This window comes from Xenopus laevis, chromosome 1L (assembly GCF_017654675.1).
Source record: "Xenopus laevis strain J_2021 chromosome 1L, Xenopus_laevis_v10.1, whole genome shotgun sequence".
Lineage (NCBI taxonomy): Eukaryota > Metazoa > Chordata > Amphibia > Anura > Pipidae > Xenopus > Xenopus laevis.
Window position 1 is genome coordinate 74,662,060 of NC_054371.1, and position 21,382 is coordinate 74,683,441.

The 21,382-nt window shown below is 35.3% G+C and overlaps 1 protein-coding gene across 1 annotated transcript in view; it reads right to left on the bottom strand.

Annotated features, from left to right (window-relative positions):
* sec24d.L (SEC24 homolog D, COPII coat complex component L homeolog) overlaps nucleotides 1-21,382 on the bottom strand; it is a 48,393-nt gene that overhangs the window by 16,464 nt on the left and 10,547 nt on the right. The window contains exons 4-11 of the mRNA XM_018251637.2: nucleotides 20,362-20,504; nucleotides 20,025-20,276; nucleotides 18,433-18,557; nucleotides 17,013-17,124; nucleotides 16,699-16,826; nucleotides 7,568-7,706; nucleotides 3,161-3,276; nucleotides 2,709-2,833 (exon numbers count right to left, since the gene is read on the bottom strand). Of these exons, the coding sequence (XP_018107126.1) occupies nucleotides 2,709-2,833; nucleotides 3,161-3,276; nucleotides 7,568-7,706; nucleotides 16,699-16,826; nucleotides 17,013-17,124; nucleotides 18,433-18,557; nucleotides 20,025-20,276; nucleotides 20,362-20,504 (1,140 nt within the window). The remainder of the gene's footprint in view (nucleotides 1-2,708; nucleotides 2,834-3,160; nucleotides 3,277-7,567; nucleotides 7,707-16,698; nucleotides 16,827-17,012; nucleotides 17,125-18,432; nucleotides 18,558-20,024; nucleotides 20,277-20,361; nucleotides 20,505-21,382) is intronic.

Below are 21,382 nucleotides of genomic sequence, written 5' to 3' on the forward strand. Positions count from 1 at the left end.
GTCGATCTTGCTCACATAAACCAAGACATCCCTGAAGAAATATACATCAACTTGAGAGGTCTAAATCTTTCAAATCTCTCATTTTGCTGAGGGGAATGAGTTAAACCCTCTCCCCTGCTTCTGTTTCAGTTCAGCCCTTTTCCATAATCTATTTTAGATTTCAAGTAGGGGCTCATAATAATTTACTCTGATTAAACCTCTCAATGCACATTACGCTCACTTAGAACAACATAGATAGTTCTGTAATAAGAAATAAACTTGGTGACCAGTTCATTTTGCTGAGCTCAAGTCTATAGTTTGTTTTGGAAATATAGTATATAGTAAAGTAAATATAGTAAATCTATATATATATAGAAGACAATAAAAATACATGAATTGTAGTTCTGATTTGTTTGGTTTTAATGTGGTGATATTTCAAATAAAACTGATGCACCAAGGGGCACTACATAGACAAACTAGTATATATATATGTATGTGTATAGAGGTTGATGGAGAGGTATAGAATTCAGTGATTAAAAGGAGTACACAGTCAGACTTAACTTCAAGTAACAATTACTTACAAAAGCTGCCCTATCAGCAAAAAAACATCAACATGACCTACAGGTAACTTTCAGGGGGTTATTTAATAAAAGTCACATTTTTCGGGACGAGCTATTTAGGGCAAAAACTCAAATTTTTTGTGGAAAAAAAAAAGAATTATTTGAGGTTTATTATACCCCCAGGCTGCAAATAGTCAGAATCAAAAAATCGCCATATCAGATCTGCAGAGGTTGTATAAAAGTCAGTAGGAGAGGTCCCTATCCTGTTTGGAAGTTTCTGTGGTCTGCGCTGGATTTAGCCTGAAAATCCGTCTATTTTGGGCTTTTTCGCCAAAAATCTGAAAATTTCAGGCTTTTTGGGAAAAAGCCTGAAAACATTGAGCAATTCCGGATTTTTTTTTAAAAAAAAATGTACGATTCAGATTTTCACTCGATTTTATCAAGTTTTTACTCCAATCCGATTAAGTCTAGCTTTTTAAAAAATAAATAAGGTCAAATTGTAGATTCTAGTTTGGTCGGACATTTTTTAATAAAATAATCATAAAAATTGTGTTTTGATAAATAACCCCCTTAATGTACATTAATATTTCAGAGAATAGTTTTTAGTGTCAGTAGAATTTGAGTTGTTTAACAACAGAATCAGTCCCCCCTCAATATTCCCCATAGCAAAAATGCATTTATTATAGTTGAACAGTTTTATTTGGGATGGAAATACAAAACAGTTAGCATTCTGGTACAAATTCTGAAAGGCTGAAGCATGTATTATGGCATATCTGTTTCCTTAATATTCTGTACCTATAGCAAAGCAAGTGGGAACTATGGTTTTAAAACTTTATGGTTTAATGGTAAATGAGTTTGACACAACAGAAGTTGTGTTGCCCCATCACTTAGGTCCTGTTTACATGATTATCCCCCATGATGTTAGCATTTTAAAGGTCTTATTATATGAGTACCACAACCATCCTGCTTGTCACAGGCTTTTTTTCAGAAACAATTCTCAGAATTTGTCTCAGTGACTTTTGCTAAGAAGCATCATTGAGGGTAGAATCTGTAGATTAGCAAGAAAGTGCAAACTGATGAAAATGTAAACTGTCCATGATATTTGAATCATCTGTTGCCAAATTACTTTCATACATTACTAGAATTGTTATTTCTCTGTTTAGTTCATCTGTTCCAGGACACCTCATTATGCACTTACATTTCTAAACATTTGTTGCTATGCTGGCTAATTTGTAAGAATTGTCATATAAATACGGTATTATAGTAAATGAATGTGTTTAAATGGTTTTTTAAGTAATAAACTAAATAATACTTAATTCTTTATAGCATATATACAAATAGTATGTCAGGTATATGAATTATTAAACTAGTTTGCACTAGTTTGTAATGGGTTCTGCTGCAAGCTGGAAAGGAAAGGGAAAAGAGCATTAATTAAATCACACTTTAAATAAACTTTTGTTATGTTATAGATGCCCCTATTCTGAGTAACTTAGAGTAAATGCTATTTGGTTGTCATGGTCGCTGTCTCCAGGAAAAAAACAGATTGATTGCAAGGCTTCAGTTTTATTGTTATGCATATTTCGGCTTACATTTCCAATCTGTCCATCTGCTCATCATCTCCATTTTAACTTTCAAAATGCTGCCTGGTTGTTAGGCTAATTAAAGAAGAAGGAAAGCCTAGATCACTTGGGGTGCTAAATGTTAAGCACCCCCTAGTGATTGTGCCTGGTGCTCCTGTTACCAGAAAACTGCACCAGCTGAGGGTATTTCTTTATGAGTGCCAAGGAGAGATCCTCTTCCGCTACTTCTTTCTTCAAATCCCGGGTTGACGCATTCACAGTAGAGTGAAAAAGATGACGTTTTACTCTAATGCAGACTTATGTACAAAGAAGAAGCAGGAAGAGGATTACTCCATGCTCCTGACACAGAAGTTCCCTAGGTTGGTGTCATTTTCTGCTACCAGGATCACTGGCCATGGGTGTCAGGTAAGTGATTACAATCATAGCAGTTAAAACTCCATCTTTACACACAGAAAATATATATAATTAAAAATAACAATTGAAATCCGGCTCAGAATACCACTCTCTTCACAAAGGAAAATAGAAATAAATTAAATACATGTATATTAACAGCATGAAATATCTGTAAATTAAATTACATGAAGTCTACCTTGGAAGATTCTCCAACAGAACTTTTAGCTCTTCGCATATTAAGCGAACGACACCGTTCTTTATATTATTGTAGGAAACATCTATCATGAAGATGAATGCTGGTGGATTTGGAGTCTTGTTTTTCTAGGACAAATTAAAAAATCAGTGTTAAATAAACATAGTGATAGATTTAAAAATGTGCGCACTGGGGTAACTTCTCTCACAAAAAAGAAAGACTAAAATGTAAAAAAGGATAACTGCAAGTATTTAAAGTATTAATGTATGTATGCTGTAACAAAATTAATGCATTTGCTGTTTTATAGATTATTTCTTGTTTTGTCTTATTATATTACCAATTGCCAAATAATGCAAACTTGCTGTGACCTAATGTCATTATCTTATAGCTAAGCACAGGGCTGAAAACGTCATTGCTTGAAATCAACACAATATGAAAAACCTTAATTGACATACTCTGCAATAATCCAGTGTAGCAACATATTCATAAGATCCGAGAGATAGCTCTGGTCTTTCATAATGGTCAACTCGTCTGCCAATATGGTCCAGATGTTGAAAGTAAAATGTTGGCACTATAGAAATATAAACAGGAATTAATTATATCAACAGAACAAAAAAGTAGATCCTAAAACAAGAAAAGGGACAAAAGCCTCTGGGTAAGAAAAGTTAGGGACAAAGGCGAGTTCTACACTTTTTTCAAATGAAAGTTTAGCCATTGTCAGCGTCTCCAGAGGCAGATCCGCCAATCAAATCTGGACAGGGCTCTGAACTCGTATGCGCACGCATACATGCACAAGTCTTCGGAAAGGGATTGGAGTGTGGAAGCTTTATAGGTCTAGCAAATCTCCGACATGTTCCCAGTGCTTCCAAATCCATTGCAAAGCAGCTGGGCGGCATGCTCCCAGTTTCGTGCTCTATTGCCAGTTGAATTTCCGCTCAGGTGAATAATCGTTACTCCACAAAATCATTGAAATTTAAATTTTACAGAACGTTATCTCTTTCGACAGAGTTTCCTTTGCCAGCTTAGACCAGGCGAACTGATAAGACGAAGCTTCATCCTCCTCAATCTAATGTCAGTGACATTATATCCTGTGTACTGGAAAGTCAGAAAAGTTGTAAAAAAATAAGTTTTTTCATTTTTTAAAGCGGGATTGTCTTCAAAAGTCTATTAAAGATTTTTGTGTTAACAATTTTTTAACCAATGTTTGGAGCATGCCACATTTGTTTTAGGGTGGGCTCATGTCTAGGGCATTAGAGGAACTCTTTAGTCTATATTTTGTTTCCTTGGAAATTTGTAATAATAAGGGGCCACTTCAAGCACTTTAACCAACATCTCTAATAAAGACGTCCATATGACCTATATGTATCCGTCCTATTCAAATTAACCTAAGCGTAAGAGTACTAAAGAAGTTTCTCTAGGCAGAACTGAACCCTAATGAAAGATCGACGAGAAATGCTTGCGCTGGCGAATTAACGCTAGCGAAACATCATTACCATTCAGCTGCTGAGATGCAACTCTGCATTTTAGTGAGTTAGTGTAGTGCTAACGAATTTAAGCGTTGTGAAAAGGCACAAAGTGCGGTGGAGCTGGTGAGAATTCGTTCTTTGGTGAATTTGCCCCTAGGTCTATCTATTTGTATTGCTCCCAGTCTATGGTGCTCAATAGACGTATATGTTGCAGCAAATACATTACACTACACAAGCCCGGGAACCTTAATAAAATAAAATAAAGTTGTTATATTGCCCTACACATGAGCCCAGTGTATAATTTATGTGCCACATGTTAGGAAGTGTAGGGGGATAGCGGGTTACCTCCAAAAAAAGTACACTTTTTTTCAGCCTATCACCCTGAAAAAGGAAAAGAAGCCAGCGTTTTTTGGTACTTTACAACTATTTTTTTTAGGAAGTCCTATCTACTCTATTGCACTTTGTCTGGTCTGAGGTGGTGAAGGCAAGTCTGGCACAAGAGGTAACGTTCAGTAAAATCCGCATCTTAGTGAATTTGCGTAGTTACGTCCATTCGCCAGGTGTTAGGGAGCGAAGTACTGCTAGAGTCTATCTCCTTCGCTAGCGAAGTTACGCCAGCGACCGTTAGTAAATTTTCGCCCACGTTAGTCACTTCATCCTTTAGTAAATTTGCCCCTATGACCATGAGTGAGAGAGAGCTCTATAGCTGAACAGGATTGTTATTGTGGGCATGTTTTATTAAAAAACATCAAATTTCTTTTCATTTGGAAAAGTTTATAAAACCACCTGAAAAAACAAAAATATTTTTGTCGTCAATTCTCAGTTAACGGTATATGACATTGTTGTAAAAGCTATCTATAGTCCCAATCCTTCATAGAAAGAGTTGCTATTCTATAATGAACACAATTTGTCTTCCTTGATATTTCCAGGTAATAAAAAAATCACAAGGGGTGGGAATATGGAAATTTGAAATGAAATCCTTGTTTAAATAAGGTGCATGTGCCCATGCATTTCATGGTTACAACATCCATTAATCTTGCTGTGACAGGCGCATTTTCAGTGAAGATACCATGCCATATTTGTTCAAGAATCACTTTATGTGACTCACAAGCGAGTGTTTCTGCTATTTTGGATGAATCCCAAGTTTTTTTTGTCAGAACAAGTCTTGCTACACATTAGAATTCATTTGGATTTCCCTGTTTGTTCTTTCCCTAAAAAGTGTTTTAACTTGGATATATGGCATTAGCTCCGAGGGGCTGTTGCAAAGAATAACCTTTCTTTTCTTGGCAAGAAACAGTGGCTTTTTTTAAATTAAGAAAATGTAAATAGTTTTAGGATTATTTTAATAAGCAAATAGTTTACTGCCGAGTGATCCCCAAAACAGGGCTAATGTAACATGGCAAAAACATCACTGTAAATCCTAGTTTGTTTAATCAATGTGTTGTCACATTTGACATTGATAAAATATATTTAAAAAAAGGACGTCACGGGAGAGCAGTCATATGATTTACATATGAAGCACAGCAGGGGATATGTATGGAAGAAATCCTGTGCTAGAAGGCTACATAATGCAGTCAGTGCCTTTCTGAATTACCGTAGGGTATATACGGTATCCATTACAATAAACTTGCTTATATCAGGAACTTAACCATAGGCATATAAAGGCTGATAGTATTAATTCTGCTGTAGAACTAGTACATGATGTGCATGCTGAGAACTAAATAAGGCCAGAGTGGTGATAATGAAGATCTTTAGGAATGCAAAACTGTGCTGCTTCTACAGGTCAGTAAATTAAAAATCACTATTATTTATGTGTTATTTGGAACTCAGTTCCTGCATTCTCATGGGATCACTCAACAGTTGAGCTGGAGGTAACAAATGCATTGGGCAGTAAAGCTGAAATCTACAAAAAATCTACAAAACTGCCGGTCCATGGCAAAATGTAAAAAAAAAAAATGAAATTCATATTGTGAAAAAACATCTTTATTTCACCATTATTTTACCTTGAATGACAAAAACTATATCCCCCTAGAAAAAATAAACAAATTAATTAATAAAAGGAAATAGCTGCAGGAGAGGAGTTGAGTTCTACTGGTTGGTAACACTGAATGCTATAACACATCCAGCTCAAATAGGAAATGCTTGTGTTAATAGTACTGTCAAATGTATTACTATAATAATTTGTATTATTAAGGAACAGTTAAACAATATTTTAGAGGGTTTATTTTTACTGGTGTTTTTAGTCTTTCATCCTTTCCTCCCCTGTGAGAGACAAAGAGAGGGGGTAAAAACAAGGAATTTCAACTTCATTTCTTTAATTTAGAGTTGTAGGACCAAAACTTAACACTCTAGGGAACCGAATGGGAATGTGCCGGTATCCCACTAGGTATGGGACCTGTAATGCCCACTACTAGCCTTGGATAACTTCTCATTGACTTTAGTGGAAAATCCTGTGGGCTCCTATTTCCCTAAAATAATCTTGCTTTCAGCCAAACTGCTGTGACAGGGAAAATGTGCTGGAAAAAACAGAAGTAATGCCAGTTTACCTTAACTAGAGAGCACTACTGTTTTTATGTGTAAAGCCAGTTTCCCTTAAAGGGGTTGTTCACCTTCCAACACTTTTTTCAGTTCAGTTGGGTTCAGATAATTTACCAGAAATAAAGACTTTTTCCAGTTACTTATTATTTTCTATGTGTGACTGTTTTTCTAATACTAAAGTGTAAAGTGTAATTTTTCACCTTCTAAAGCAGCTCTGGGAGGGGGTCGCCGACCTTGTAAACTGTTCTAAATTGATATATTTAGTTGATACATTTCTTGCTGAACATACTCTCTAGGTTTCATTAAAGGTAGCAGTTAGAATTGATAGAATAGTTGCTAGCACTGCAGAAATGCTGCTAAAAAATGTATCAACTAAATGTTGCAAAACTGTAGGGGTCTACGCCTGAATTACTGAGCTGCCAGACTGAAACACCAGAGATAGGGACATTAAACTTTAAACTTAGATTTTGGAAAAACGGTAAAAAATGAAAAACGGAAAGTAATTGAAAAAAGTCTTTATTTCTGGTGAACAATTGGAAAACAATTGAACTGAAAAAAGTGTTTGGAAGGTGAACAACCCCTTTAACTAGAGAGCACGATTGTTTTTATGTGTAATGCCAGTTCCCCATAACTAGAGAGCACTACTGAGATTCTAGGAATATTTTCTGTCTACAAAATGTGTACTAAGAGAATCATTAATATAGGCTTTAAAGGCAGTTTTTGACGCATTGACTAAACCACTATTCTATGCAACGTAAATAAAAACTTGAAATAATTCCAAAGCCATCTATTAAAAATCATATATAAAGCATAATACTGCAGAAAAATAAGAAATATATTTGTATGTGTTTACTATACCCTCATTGACACAGCTACAAAATCCACAATGATATCTTCTTCCTCCTTCTATGAACTGCATAAATGGGCACATATAAGCTTTGCACCGGTTACATCGGATTGGCCCAGCCTCTCCATGGTTCACAAGATAAACAGGCGTCTAGAAGACAAATGAATATTATAATACAATTACAACAACTGCATAATCTACATATATCTATACAGAGAAAATGTACAGTTGTATGGTGGCAAGCATGGTCTCAAGATTAAAAAAATATATATTGGTTTTTAAATTGTTTACTGACACTTTACTGATTATTATTCAGTAGTAACCAGGCTATGTAATGTTCTTGTGAAAGGATACAGCCCAGACTCCTCATGCTATGGTTCAAACGGAACTCAGCAGTTGGAGGCACATTTATCAATCAGATTTCAAATTCATGTGAATTTCATTTGAAATGTCAGAATGACTGCAAACATCTCCAAATTGATCCCTGGACCTCTCCCATTGACTTAAACAGCAATTTAGCAGGTTTTGCGTGGCGAATAGACAAATTTGAATTCTTAAAGGGCCAGAGTATCATAAATCTCGAAAACTGAATTTGAATTTTTAAAAAAAAAACTCAAATAGAATTTGGATAACTCCCTAGTCAAATTTCACAGTTCTGACCTTAAAAAAATGTGAAAATTTGAATTAGAATTTTCAATTCTACCCAATTTGCTATTGGCAACATCATCGGTAACATCATCGGTAATATTTTTCCCCATATGTCCATAATGTAAAACTTTTAACAACGTGTGCTACTGTAGTCAGACTATCTAAAGTTATGTCTACATCTGGAAGGACTTATCTAATGGGGTTATTTACTAAACTTTTTTTCTGGCCGATTTTTTTTGGACAAAAACTAAAATTTTTCGAGATTTATTATACCCTGTAGCTGCAAAAAAATCACAAACCGAAAATCCGCCATCTACCTGCTGAGGTCATGTATAAATTAATGGGAGATGTCCCTTTTACAATTTGAAGACTAGGTTTCATCCAATAATCCGAAAAATTCAGGGGTTTCACTCAATTTTATCTATTTTTTTTCCGGCCCGACTTTTTAAAGTTATTTTATTGATAAATATGGTAAAATCGAGTTTGGTCGAGCTTGGTTTAATAAAAATATGAGATAAATCTGAGTTTTAGTAAATAACCCCCTAAGTTTCTAAAAGTTAACTTTGCTTTGGGAAATATGAATGCCTCAATTTTGATACAAATATATCACATTCATGGTGTAGTGACCATACTATCTTAAAGTTCTTAAGTGTCAAACAGACAAAAGTGTAAACTGAAAATTCCATATTTTGATAGACTGTGAAATTTTTCTGAATAAAGTTGGTAGATCTATATTTTTTGCCATTTTGTTCTGACTTACGATAGGTAATGTCTATGCTTTGTCTTTTTTTCCATCCTTTATCTGAACATCTCTTTGTATAATTTTCACTTACATTTGTATTTTGTTTTCTATTCACCTGGTTTCTGTCAATTCCTGCTCTCATTTTACAACCTTTACTGTTATTAAACCTATTAACAGGCATTACAGCATTGAGTGAGAGTGCTTTCTATATTCTTAAGTGCTCAAAGAGGTACTCAAATATCGTACCCATGTATTTGCTAAATTAGATTTCTAGCTCAGCATACCACAACTTGATAATACAAATATAAACAGTTAGAAATCGAATCCTGCATCAGTTACAAATCAGTATGAATACATGTCAATATATGGAAGCAATAAAATGTTTCTTTTTAGCCAGCTTTCTTTAAAACATTATCATCTCAGCAAGAATGAGAATACCCATGAGAGATTTGCCCGAGAGCATGGATTTCTCAAATCTATCCAAAGTGATTCCTGATAAAATGTTAAGTCAAAGCACAAAACAGTTGTGAACACATTAATGCATATTTTAAAATGGATATACATAATGCAGGTCAAATGCTGTCCACCATTGTAGTGAATGCCATCCGGTTTTGTTTAAATAATTAAACGATAGCATACAGAAAGAGTTTCCTGAGTTAAAGATTTCATGTGTGGCTGTAATCTGGTAGCACTTACAACCATAAGGATCTTTTTGTATTGTAAGTTATCATAGCCAGTAATGCAGAGGCTTCTAAACAAAATTGTAATATAATAAGCATTTCAGAAGCAGCAGCTTAGGGGCTGATTTATTAATGTTGGAATGGTAAATTTGAATTTTCAAAAAAATGTTTGTGTCAAAACTCACACATTCAAATTTAAAAGCTCCAATGTAAATTCGAGATTTAGTACACCTCGACCATAGAAACAGTTCTAATTTGAATATTCGCCACCTAAAACCTGCCGAGGTCCATTGAACCATTTTAATATGATAATTGCCTTCCTGATATTCAAGTTTTTTTTTTTTGGAGGAAAACTCAATTCAAATCGAATTTTTGGGTCGGGACAATTCCATCAAATTCGAGTTTTTTCATAAATAACCTCCTATTCAAATTGTGAGTACATTCAAATTTATAAGAGTAAAATAAAATTCACATAAATTCGAAATTCGACCTTTGATAAATAACCCCCTTAATGTAGTGGAAATGTTAGCAAATGTCTGAAAGCATCATTAATACCTTTATTGATACCTCAGTGCTATGACAGATATATGAAGAATAATCTGCACAGAGCAATAGCTAACCAGGTGAATGCTGTACTTTAATATTGTTTTAATTATTATTAGGAAAAAAAAGGTTTCTTGTTTTGAATGTTTTGTTGCATTGGCTGTAACATGGATGCTTAACTGGGCGGAATGTGTGGATAATTTGTCCAACTCTCTATTCCACTTCATTCTACACTCCCTCTCTCTATATAGCAAACTCCTCAGGTGCAGAGTGGGAGGAAAGTATAGCTGTCTCCTCTTACACATTCATGCATGATTGCCTCTAACTACTCTATGGCTATTGGCTCCACTTAAAGTAGAATCCTGTTTTACAGCACACCTTGGAATTTGCTGGCCATAATAAAGAAGAAAACAGACCCTAAAAAAAAGACCCTAGAGGACGGAGCGATTCTCTTCCGGCTGCTTCTTTCTTCAAATTTCCCGGGGGAGATGCATGCGCAGTAGAATGAAATAGTGGCTTTTTAGTTAAAGTTGGCTTTTCGTTCTACTGTGCATGCGCGCAAAGAAAGCGGAAGATGGAAGAGGATCGCTCCTTGGTGCTCACTGGTATAACCCTGGGCCGGTGCAGTTTTCTGCTGATAGGAGCACCGGTCCGGGGTTTCAGGTAAGTAAATACATTCACTAGGGGGTGCCTAACATTTGGCACCTCCAAGTGTGAAACGACTTTCCTTCTCCTTTAATATATCAGTTGCACAGTTTTCTAGTAAGTTCAGTTTGAAATAAAGACTCCTCTTTTAAGGAACTCTAAATTTCCTTTGTGTTTGAGTATATTGCCCTAAGATCTAAAGAAATTGTGCATCCAAACTAAGATTTTCAGAAGCCAAAGTAAGGCACTGCTGTTCTATTCAACAAAGTCTTAATTGCCTTGCTCAACAAATTGACCTACAGCACTTGTAAAATATCTGACACTAGCAGAACTTTAAGCACACTCTTACCGTTATTGCCATTTTTTTAAATTATTGCTTGCAAGTATTGAATTACAGCGCAATTTTTGGTTCTGCTCTTATCCACAATTGGCAGGAACTGAAAACAAACAACTGATAAGCCAAATCAATCTTTACATATCTAAATAGTTCAAGTTCTTTTCATGAGAAAAAGAATGACATACAGTACTAAAGGTTTGAAATCCCAGATATATATAAAATATATAAAAATGTATAAAATATATATATTGGTGTTTTTATTTGTAGCACTTGCCGGATCATAAATCTTGATACCTGTGCTTCCTGGTGCTTTTGTGTCTTTAAAATGGACAATATGCACACATATATACTTTATTTTGCCTATAGGGAGGAAGGCATTGTTTACTACATTGTTATGATTATGGAAAAAAAAGTTGCATAAACACTATTTGAACATCCTAAAATATATATAAATGCCTTTTTTCCTACCTGATTCTTTAAAGTGAAAACTCTGATACTCATGAAGTGATGGACCTACTACTGTGGAGTACCATAATCTATAATTTCATAATGGAACAAGGTGGTGGAAAGAAGTTGCATAACACTGTGAGCCTAGGGGGGTTGGGAAATGGGGTTTTATGAGTATCATGGAGTTCACATCTATGGAATCAGATATATCTGTTCATTCTTGCTTAATGATGAGAAAAAACACAGGGTACCACCACATTTTCTACAACAGAAGGAATGTGAAAACAAAATAAATAAAGTGCATTACAAATATCAATTAAACACACATCTACTTACTAAATGGCATTTACATCGAGGCAATGAATTACATAGAATTAAAGAAAACTAAATTGCCAGTGCAATGGAAGGTTCCAGTTAAATAACTTATACCCTCAGGTTTATATTAAGCTTAATTTCCTCTTCCTAATTAAAGCAAAGTTGTACCAGTAAAATAAAATAAAGAACTGCTTTATACTTTAATCAGTGCAAGCTGAGCTAAGATCTGGTAAAACAACAGAAAACATCACACAGAATACCCTAAAAGAAAAGCCCGAAGACCTTAACTTAATGTATGATGAAATTAATCTTTACACAGATTTTGAGTAAGAGTATCCACCAGCAGATTTTTATTTGGAAACAAATCTGCAGCAAAACAAGCTCTCCCATTCAATAGCATCCCTTGTGCTACATTCATTTGGCTTGTTACGTCTATAGTGCAGGACCAATGTAAATATCTAACATATGTGGAAAATCAGTTTGTGTAATAATCAAAAGCGACTTTACAGTAAAGGTACAAGTTCCTCTCTGATTATTGGAATAGTAAATGCTGCTATATATCAACGAATATGAATAAAGGGATTACAGGGATCAAATACCAAAAAATGAACTGATGCAAATTTAGGGGGTGATTTACTAATCCACAATTTTTTCTGGTTGGGGTTCTTTGTCCCTTTTACTATATGAAGATATTGCGGTCTGCTCTGGGTTTTGTCTGATAATCCGAAAAATTATGAGTTTTTGGGCAATTACCCCAAAAAATTTAGCAATTCGGCCATTAAATCCAAAAAAATTGTACAATTTGGGTTTTTTCCTGACCCGACTTTTTCAAGTTGATTGAGTTGGTTGAGTTTTGTTAAATAAAAATATTAGATAAATTAGAGTTTTAGTAAAAAAAACCCTAAATTATGGAACTTAATTGTGCATTTTTGCAATTTACATTCAATTTCTATTGGCAGCAGTTTCAGAGGAATTTATATTTTTAGACTGCTAATAGAATGCTTTTGGCTCAACTCAGCAACTCTAGGGTTAACTGGATACAGAAAATGCATAAAAAGGGCATAGACTGTTTGGGTCACTGATACTCTGACCTTTAAAGAAAGCTGCTGAGCTGAAAGACAGGTATTAGCAGTCTAAAATGTCTACACCTTGCTAGTACTACATAAACCACTAAAAATAGAAAATTAAGTTACATTTTAAAAATGCTCCGAGTCCCCTTTAAGGAAATAAACAAAGATATAAAGTAATGGGTATGAAGAGCCCTTGCAAAGACATCATTGGGTAGGATAGGAATTACATTAATCTAATGTAAAAGAGTTCATGGGAGTTTGTAAAAAGTCCCATAAACTCCCATGAACTCGAAATCCGAATTAAACGACCAATCAAAATTTTCAAACCCGGTGAATGGGATCGACCGCAAACTTAAATCGCATTCAAAACGAATTTGAATCAAATTCATTTCAAGTTTTTTCTCCTCGATTTCCAGGAAGGCTGCAAACAACCCCAAATTTATCCCAGGACGTCCCCCATAGGATAAAACAGCAATTTGGCAGGTTTAAGGTGGTGAATAGTCAAATACTTAAAGGGCCAGTACACTATAAATTTCGAAAATCTAATTTGAATTTTTTTAAAAACTCTAATCGAAATCTAAACTATTCACTAGTCGATTTCCGCTACAAAAACTCGAAAATTCAAATTTGAAATCCAAATTCGAAAATTCTAATTTTCACTTTAACCCTTGATAAATCTGCCCCTAAATGTGACTGTATTAAAAATGATTGTGGGTACTCAGCATGGGGATACCATGAGGGCATGCGCAGTGATCAATATGATTATCACTTAGCACTCATGCACAAATTAGTTACTCTTTTGGGGGCCTTTTGGTGGGCCCCTTAGCAACATTTGTTGCAATGCATCACCATTACATATGTAACGCATACTTTAATAATAGTTACTAACAAACTTATTGACATATACATTTCTTATACAGTATAACCCATAACATTAATTTCACAATTTCCATTTGTGTTTGCGATCATAAATAAGACTTTATGGGTTAAAATGTGCATAATATTTGCCACATATAAATTGTTGTAGATAATTGGATTCTAGTCTGGAGTTTAGCCTGGGTTGCTGTGTTAGAGAGAGAGTGAAAGGTGAAACAAGACTTGCTGTTTGCAATGCTTTCTTTTTCCAGTAAGTGGCGTTCTAGCTGCATTACTAAACAACATATTGTCATAAATTGGTGCATGAACAAATGGTACTCCACCAGTTAAATACGGTATGGGACATGTTATCCAAAATGCCTGGGACCTGGGGATTTCCAGATAACGGATCTTTCCATAATTAGGATCTTTATACTTAAGACTACTAGAAAATCATTTAAACATTAAAAAAAAAGTCAATAGGCTGGTTATGGCTTCAACAAGGATTAATTATATCTTAGTTTGGATCAAGTACAAGGAACTCTTTTAGGACGACAGAGAAATAGGAAATCATTTTTAAAAATGTGGATTATGGATGACGGCTTTTCCATAATTCGGAACTTTCTGGATAACGGGTTTCCGAATAACAGATCCCATACCTGTACTAGTAACAAAACAGTCAGTATTATGTGTTGATCATTTTACAGTAATCAACACAAACAAACCCAACCTAATACGTCTGAATAATTTAATGAATTTAGAATGCTGATTTGCTGTATGTATTTTGAGGAGTGACTCATCTTCACATAATGGCTTAGCAAATAAAATATGCCTTGTGTTTTTTTTAACCAAGAAAATACAGCTATACCATGCAAGCTTATCTTCCATTCATGTGAGAATAACTGAGAGGTACTCATGGTGACATGTACGATAAGTCTTCACTGTCCTACATCTTTGTTCTACAAAACAATCCTCTTGTCGCATCCATAACTCAATAGGCTGTGGTTGCAGGAAGATAACACCCGGGGTTTGCTTTATGGGAAAATGCATCAAGGCATGTCAGCACAGCCAAATAAAACAAGACTCAAGGGCTCAGATAGTTGCTAGGTCAATTGTTGCTTAATTTTTACGGTTACAGTCTTAAACATATATATATATGGAATTTACAAAAAACAAAACCCTTAGGGTGTCCTTATTTCTGTTTATAGCACTATTGTCTATTCTGCATTATAGTTAGTAGTAGTAGTAGTAGTTAGTGATGAAAGGTTCAATTTACCACCCTGATGGACAATCATAATTTTTGCACTGTGTGGTTTCATTCTGGAACTTAATAATTGCACTTGAAAGCATTTGTGGGGGCAGATTTACTAACTGGCGAAAATTCGCCAGCGTCCACTTCGCACCCAGTGCAACACTTGAAAATTTGCTCAGACTACACTAATTCACTAATATTCAGAGTTTTTTCGTGGGTGCCGAACTGTCGCGACTTTTCGCTAGCGTTAATTCTGCAATGCATTCATTTGTGCCTAGCGAAACTTCGCTAGGGATCTTAGGCTCAGGTCAATTTTCATAGGGCGGCAAATTTAAAGTTGTTTGAACGTCTTTATGTTAAATGTTGGTGCATATACTTACAAATTACACTTTTTAAAACACATCCTGGGAACCTTAATAAAGACAAAGTTATTACACATGTACCCACTGTAAAATGAATGTTCCATATGTCTACAAATGTATGGGGAAAACCAGTTACCCAAAAAAAGTTTAATTTGGGTCTTTTGCAGGCAATCAGGCTGAAAAAAGGAAAAGTCGCCAGCGTTTTGGTACTTTAATGCATTTTCTGCTCAGAGAATATAATGTAAGTGACAGAAAATTGAGGATGATCTAGCTACATTAATGCACTTCGCCTGGTCTGAGGCGGCGAAGGCAACTCTGGCAAAAGATAACATTCAGTAAAATCCACACTTCAGTTAATTTGCAGAGTAACGTCCATTCGCCAGAGCGAAATGTCACCTGGCGATAGAGTGTGTCCCTGCGGGCGGTAACGCTAGTGAATAGCCACTTCGCCCTTTGGTAAATCTGCCCCGTGGTGTTTTGAGCATCTATTTGTATATGTATAAATGATTTTGGTTATTTATACTACGAGTGTAGTTGAACAATGTAAATTGGATATAAAGAATCATACACGATAGACAACATTATATTATTTCCATAACTGAAATGTAATATTGATCTCATCAGTTATAAAAGTCTTCTTTTTAGGATTTCATCCTTTAAATGCTTTCCTCCTTTTTCCACATAACCCCTTTTATCAAACCTACAGCACCTTCTGATTCACCCTTCTGTAACAACTCTCCCCTCTTCTCTACCTTTTTGAATCCCCATTCCTTTTTCCGTTTCTGCCCTTCTATATTCTCTATCCCCCTATTTTCCTCTCCCCTCTTCTTCTATTTTCTAGGTTTCTTTAAAACTTTTCATATCTCTTCTGTTGTTAAACTTTGTCTCACCCCAGACTACTCTCATCTGCTGTTTTTTGTTCCACCTACTGTAGGTGTAAATGGGGGCTTCTGGAACAGGAAATGCAGGACAAAAATGCAGGAGTGGGGAAGGGTGGAAGGACAGGGTCCTTACTGGATCTGCACTGTCTGTCTGTGGGCCCACCTTGCTCGCTGTTCTGTTTCCCTTCAGTTACACCACTGCTGGGGGATGATAATATCCCTTTTAAAGAAACAAAAACTTTGTACGACTGAATAAAAACATCTGATTTGTTAAAACCTCTGAACTGTTATTACATTACACATAGCTTGTTGGTGAGCTCACATGGTTCCATCTGTAATCAATAATTTGTTGAGGTGGCTCTTACCTCATTTTGGGGAACCACAGCTAGCGGCTTGATGACAACTGCAAGGGGAATCTGAGACTGTTTAGCCATATCAGAGGAGGTAGGAAAGCAATATGTTGTGCATCTAATGTAGCGTGGACTTGCATTTCCTGGAAGATTCAGAGAATTGAATTATGAAATAATATGCAGGATCAGGAACATTTTTTTTCGAAATAATTAACTAAAATGAATGCCAGTCTTTATCTGACAGTTTAGATTAAATGATACTTTAGAGCCATTCTGCAATGTGAGATCAGATCTTTCTAAACAGGTAAAATTAACACAAAGGCAGTTACCTTGATCTTGAATTGTGCAGTCTGTGGTGACAAGAGGAGGGACTTGCCCTCGGACATTCGTAGTATAGACCTGTCCTGCCCTGTTTATTTTATCACTGTCAATCACCTGTATCTGTTGAATAAAAGAGTGAGCTATTTACAACAATAACTAGTCATTACAGAAAACAATTTAAAACAAATGAAGATAGAAAAAACTGGCTAAATTTGTCTGACTTCTTACTGCATGCGAATTTTAAAATTTACTTCCCAGACCAAAAAAATTTACTTCCCAGGCCAAAAAAGCTTGCTGTATTGTTATGTGGTAAATTGATGTTTTGGCTTAAAAGTTAAACCAATTTGCCACAATACTCAACACTGAATTATAATCCTACCAATAAGAATGGCTTATGTTTTGTCATGGTCCAAGTCATAGCAACCAATTAACAAGCAGTGCTCTTTGTTTGGTGAAAATACGGTGAAACCTCGATTTTAAGTACCCTGATTTTAAGTTTTCCCACATTTTACTTTTTTTATTTGTGGTCCCACCAATTTATAATGCATTTCAATGGGTGCATTTCCCCTGATTTTAAGTAATGTTTTCCCAGATTTTACATCAAATTTTGTCCTGATGTTCCCAAAAACTGCTTTTTTTTCCTCTATGAATGTTATTATTTGTGAAATAGAGGTTTTAAATACTAACCAGATGTATATTTTGACATGGTTCTGCCTGTAAATGGTCAATTCCATTTAGTCTGCTCCTTATACAGTCCTGCACCAATCACTTATTGCTTTAGGTTGTATATATGTCTGACAGAAAGGCCTTGCTCATGCCCCCCATAGTGTAACATTAACGCTGCAAATGTTTAAACTTTATTAACACAGTAACTATTGTATCCCAAAATAAAATTGACTCCTGTGCTTATCTCCTTTCAGTACTTGAAGAAAAAGTTACTTTAACACATTTCCCTGATTTTACATATCTCAGAATTTTACTTTCACTAGATAATGGGGATATAGAAAACATAAACAGGATGGCTTCCTAAATTAGTTTAGCGCACAAATATCAGCCCAATTTCCTATGGTTTTTTTACCCATATGCAACACAATGACCTTACAATTTGAAGGGCAAATAAATCCCCAATTTAATATAGAAGATAAAGTGGGTCAGGGTGGCTCCAAAATAAATGAAAATATAGGGGTTTAAACAGTTTAATAACACTCTCCCAAAAACTACGCCTATAATTATGTTTTGTTTTAAGGATTTCACCTGTTCATTTTACTACAAGTGGAACATTTTTATCCCTACCCATGCATAATATACAAAGATTCAATGATAGAAATAAGCTGTCTTGTGACTGACTCCAAAACAACTGATGTTCAGAATTGCTCAATGTGTTATACTTCAAAAATATAGATATACAGTATTTACTTAACAACTTACAGGGCTAGGAATAGAGTCTGGATCGGTTTTTCTTTGAGCTGGTCCTGATATCTGTGGCTGATTTCCAGGATATGCACCAGGGTAAGACATAGTTTGTCCAGGTAACTGACCTCCATAGTTGTTTGCTGTAATGCAAGCAGCAGCACTAATAAAAAGACAGTTACTAAAATGAACTGATACATTTCATATATATAAGAGGACTGTCTATTTCACACTGGGTAATTTGTACCTGCAATTTGTAGCTACGTAGGGATTGATGTCATTGTTAACTAGAGGGCCAGAACTTATTTCTAGCCAGCTTAATGTAAAAGCTACTAATCAAGCTGTGTGACATAGTCCAAACAAGATAATACCATTACTAATAGGTTTACCGTTTTCACTGTTAACGTAGATGTACTAGTTAAATATTAATGTGAATACAGGTGTTTGACTACAATATATAGGTTACAGATTTCTGATTATGTGTATTTTTTATACAATTTGTATTTTAAAAAATAGCTGCTACTCTTAGTATACAGTACCTACTTTTACTTAAGGGAATTAAAGGGGATGTAAAGGCAAAAAAATAAAATCCCATATTTACTTTCTTTAATGAAAAAGAAACGTATCCCAAATAAACTTCCATTAAAAATTGTCTACCGTTTTAATAAGAAACCTGACTGTATGCAGTGAAATTCTCCCTTTATTTACTTTTGCTGACTAATGTGGATAGGAAACTTCAGATGGTCCCTAATTGCTCTGCAGGGAAAGATCATACTTTCAAACGGCAGGCAGCAGGGGGAAGGGACTTCCCAGAACTTGAGCAGCTTTGTTTGTTTCCCTGTAGAACAGCCTGCGATCATGTAGAGATTCATAACTGCAGCAGTGAGAGCAAGCAAATGAAGGGGGATTTCACTGCATACAGTCAGGTTTCTTATAAAAATTGTACAGATTTTTTAATTGAAGTATATTGGGGATAGGTTTCTTTTTCGGTTAATAAAGTAAAAATGGAATTTTATTTTTGTCTTTACATCCTCTTTAATGTTTCCAACTCCAGCTGCAGGGACAAAGATCATGGAACCATATTTAAACAGATTGGGATTCTATTTGGAGGATATATTTGCTGCAGCCACTGGTTCTGGAGAGTTGGAAAAAGTTTATATTAAACAATACAAAAACTATAAAATCCACATTAGATTACATGACAACACAGGACCCAGTGCAGTCTGCATATTCTGATCAGTCTTGCTGTATTGGCTTCTGGCAGATATTATTTGACTTGTGCTGTTTTGATAATTTATGACGATCCCTAAGCTTATCCTCCCAACAGCAGCCCAGACCACACTGAGCATGTGCATGGTCTTGCAAAGATGTTTAACAAAGTTACAAGATGGTGACCCCCTGTGGATAATCTTGAAAGCATAAATCATTTGTTTAATTTGGCGTCTGGTGCAGTAAGTTCATGTTTATGTTTAGTATACAAAATACAGCATTTCTAGCATTATTCTATTTTAGACTTTAGTTTCCCTTTGAAAAAAAACTATAAAAATACCATAATTTGAAAAAAGGGATTTGTAATCCAAGACAAAACAAACATTATGTTATTTTCTTACAGTTTGGTGGTGGGTATCCAACCTGAGGCTGTGCCTGATTTTGTGACAGGAAATGATGATGGCCAGTGATTCCTTCTTGCATGGGTCCTGTCTGTAAATAGGGTTCTGAAGGTAAGCCATTTTGGTTATTTGATAGGGGTGGTAGAAGATGTGGTGCAGGAGGTACAGGAGGCATTAGTCGAGTCTGACTAGGGTAAGTTGCTGGCATGGCTGGTCCAGGTGGTATCTGAGAATTATTTGAAGATGGAGGACCTACAACATGAGTGAATATTACAATGCATTAAATGTTTTTCATGACTAAGGAGTATATTTTCTTGTCTAACCATTCTCTATTTACCATAATTGCCAATTTGCATGTTGTTGAGTTGGTTAGTGACTTGATGCACAGGTGTCTGCACAGCACTGTTTGTCTGTGGAGGAGGCTGACCATATGGTGTGTATGGAGAGGGTGTGTTGTTAGGTGCTGGAGGTCCTTGAACTCTAAAAAAAAGAAAGAAATCTACTCATTATGTTCTGTACACAGAACATAATAAACAGGGGGTTATTTACTAAAACTTGAATTAATCTGAGTTTTTTATGAAAACAAAGTTGACCAAACTCCCTTCCACGAATTGAACTAATTTATCACTAATATTTCTCGCAAAAATTGGAGCAACAATTTGTATTCTACAATCGGAGCTCTGAAAACTCAACTTTATCGTATTTCCACTGCATTTTGATAGATTATCAGACAAAACCCTGACTTTATCCAAATATCCAGTGCAGATAAAACGACAAGAAACAACTTCAGGAACATCTGTCATTGATTTCTACGTGACCTAGACAGGTTTGAGAAGGAGTATATTCGGATTCAGATCTTTAGCAGCTGTGGGATGATATACATCTCTAAGAATTCGAGTTTTTATTTTTACTCAAAAGATTTGAGTTTTCCCCTTATAAACCTCAACCAAAAAAATTTAGGTGAGATAAATGGGCCCCTAAAGGTGGCATTTATTATTTTCAAGATTGCAAAAAAAAATCAAGACAAAACGCAAAACATTTTTTCTGCAATTGTTTTTTCAGCAAATGAAAATCACATTGTTCCTTTCATTTTCAATGAGGCTGTGAAATCTCGATTGTCTTAATAAACTTGAAAAAAAAACCTCAAGAATAAATTTGCTTGAATACTGAAGACTCACTTCCCCCTGACTTACAGAATCTTAGCAGGTTTTAGGTGAATTTGAATTCCTATTCCCGAATTTCGATTATTTGCTTGAATTCAAATCTGTTCAAGATCACCTCGTATCTGCATATTGTATACTGAAAAAACAACTGTAAAGTGCAAAAAGTTTTTGTGCATGTTGTGATGTTAAACACCT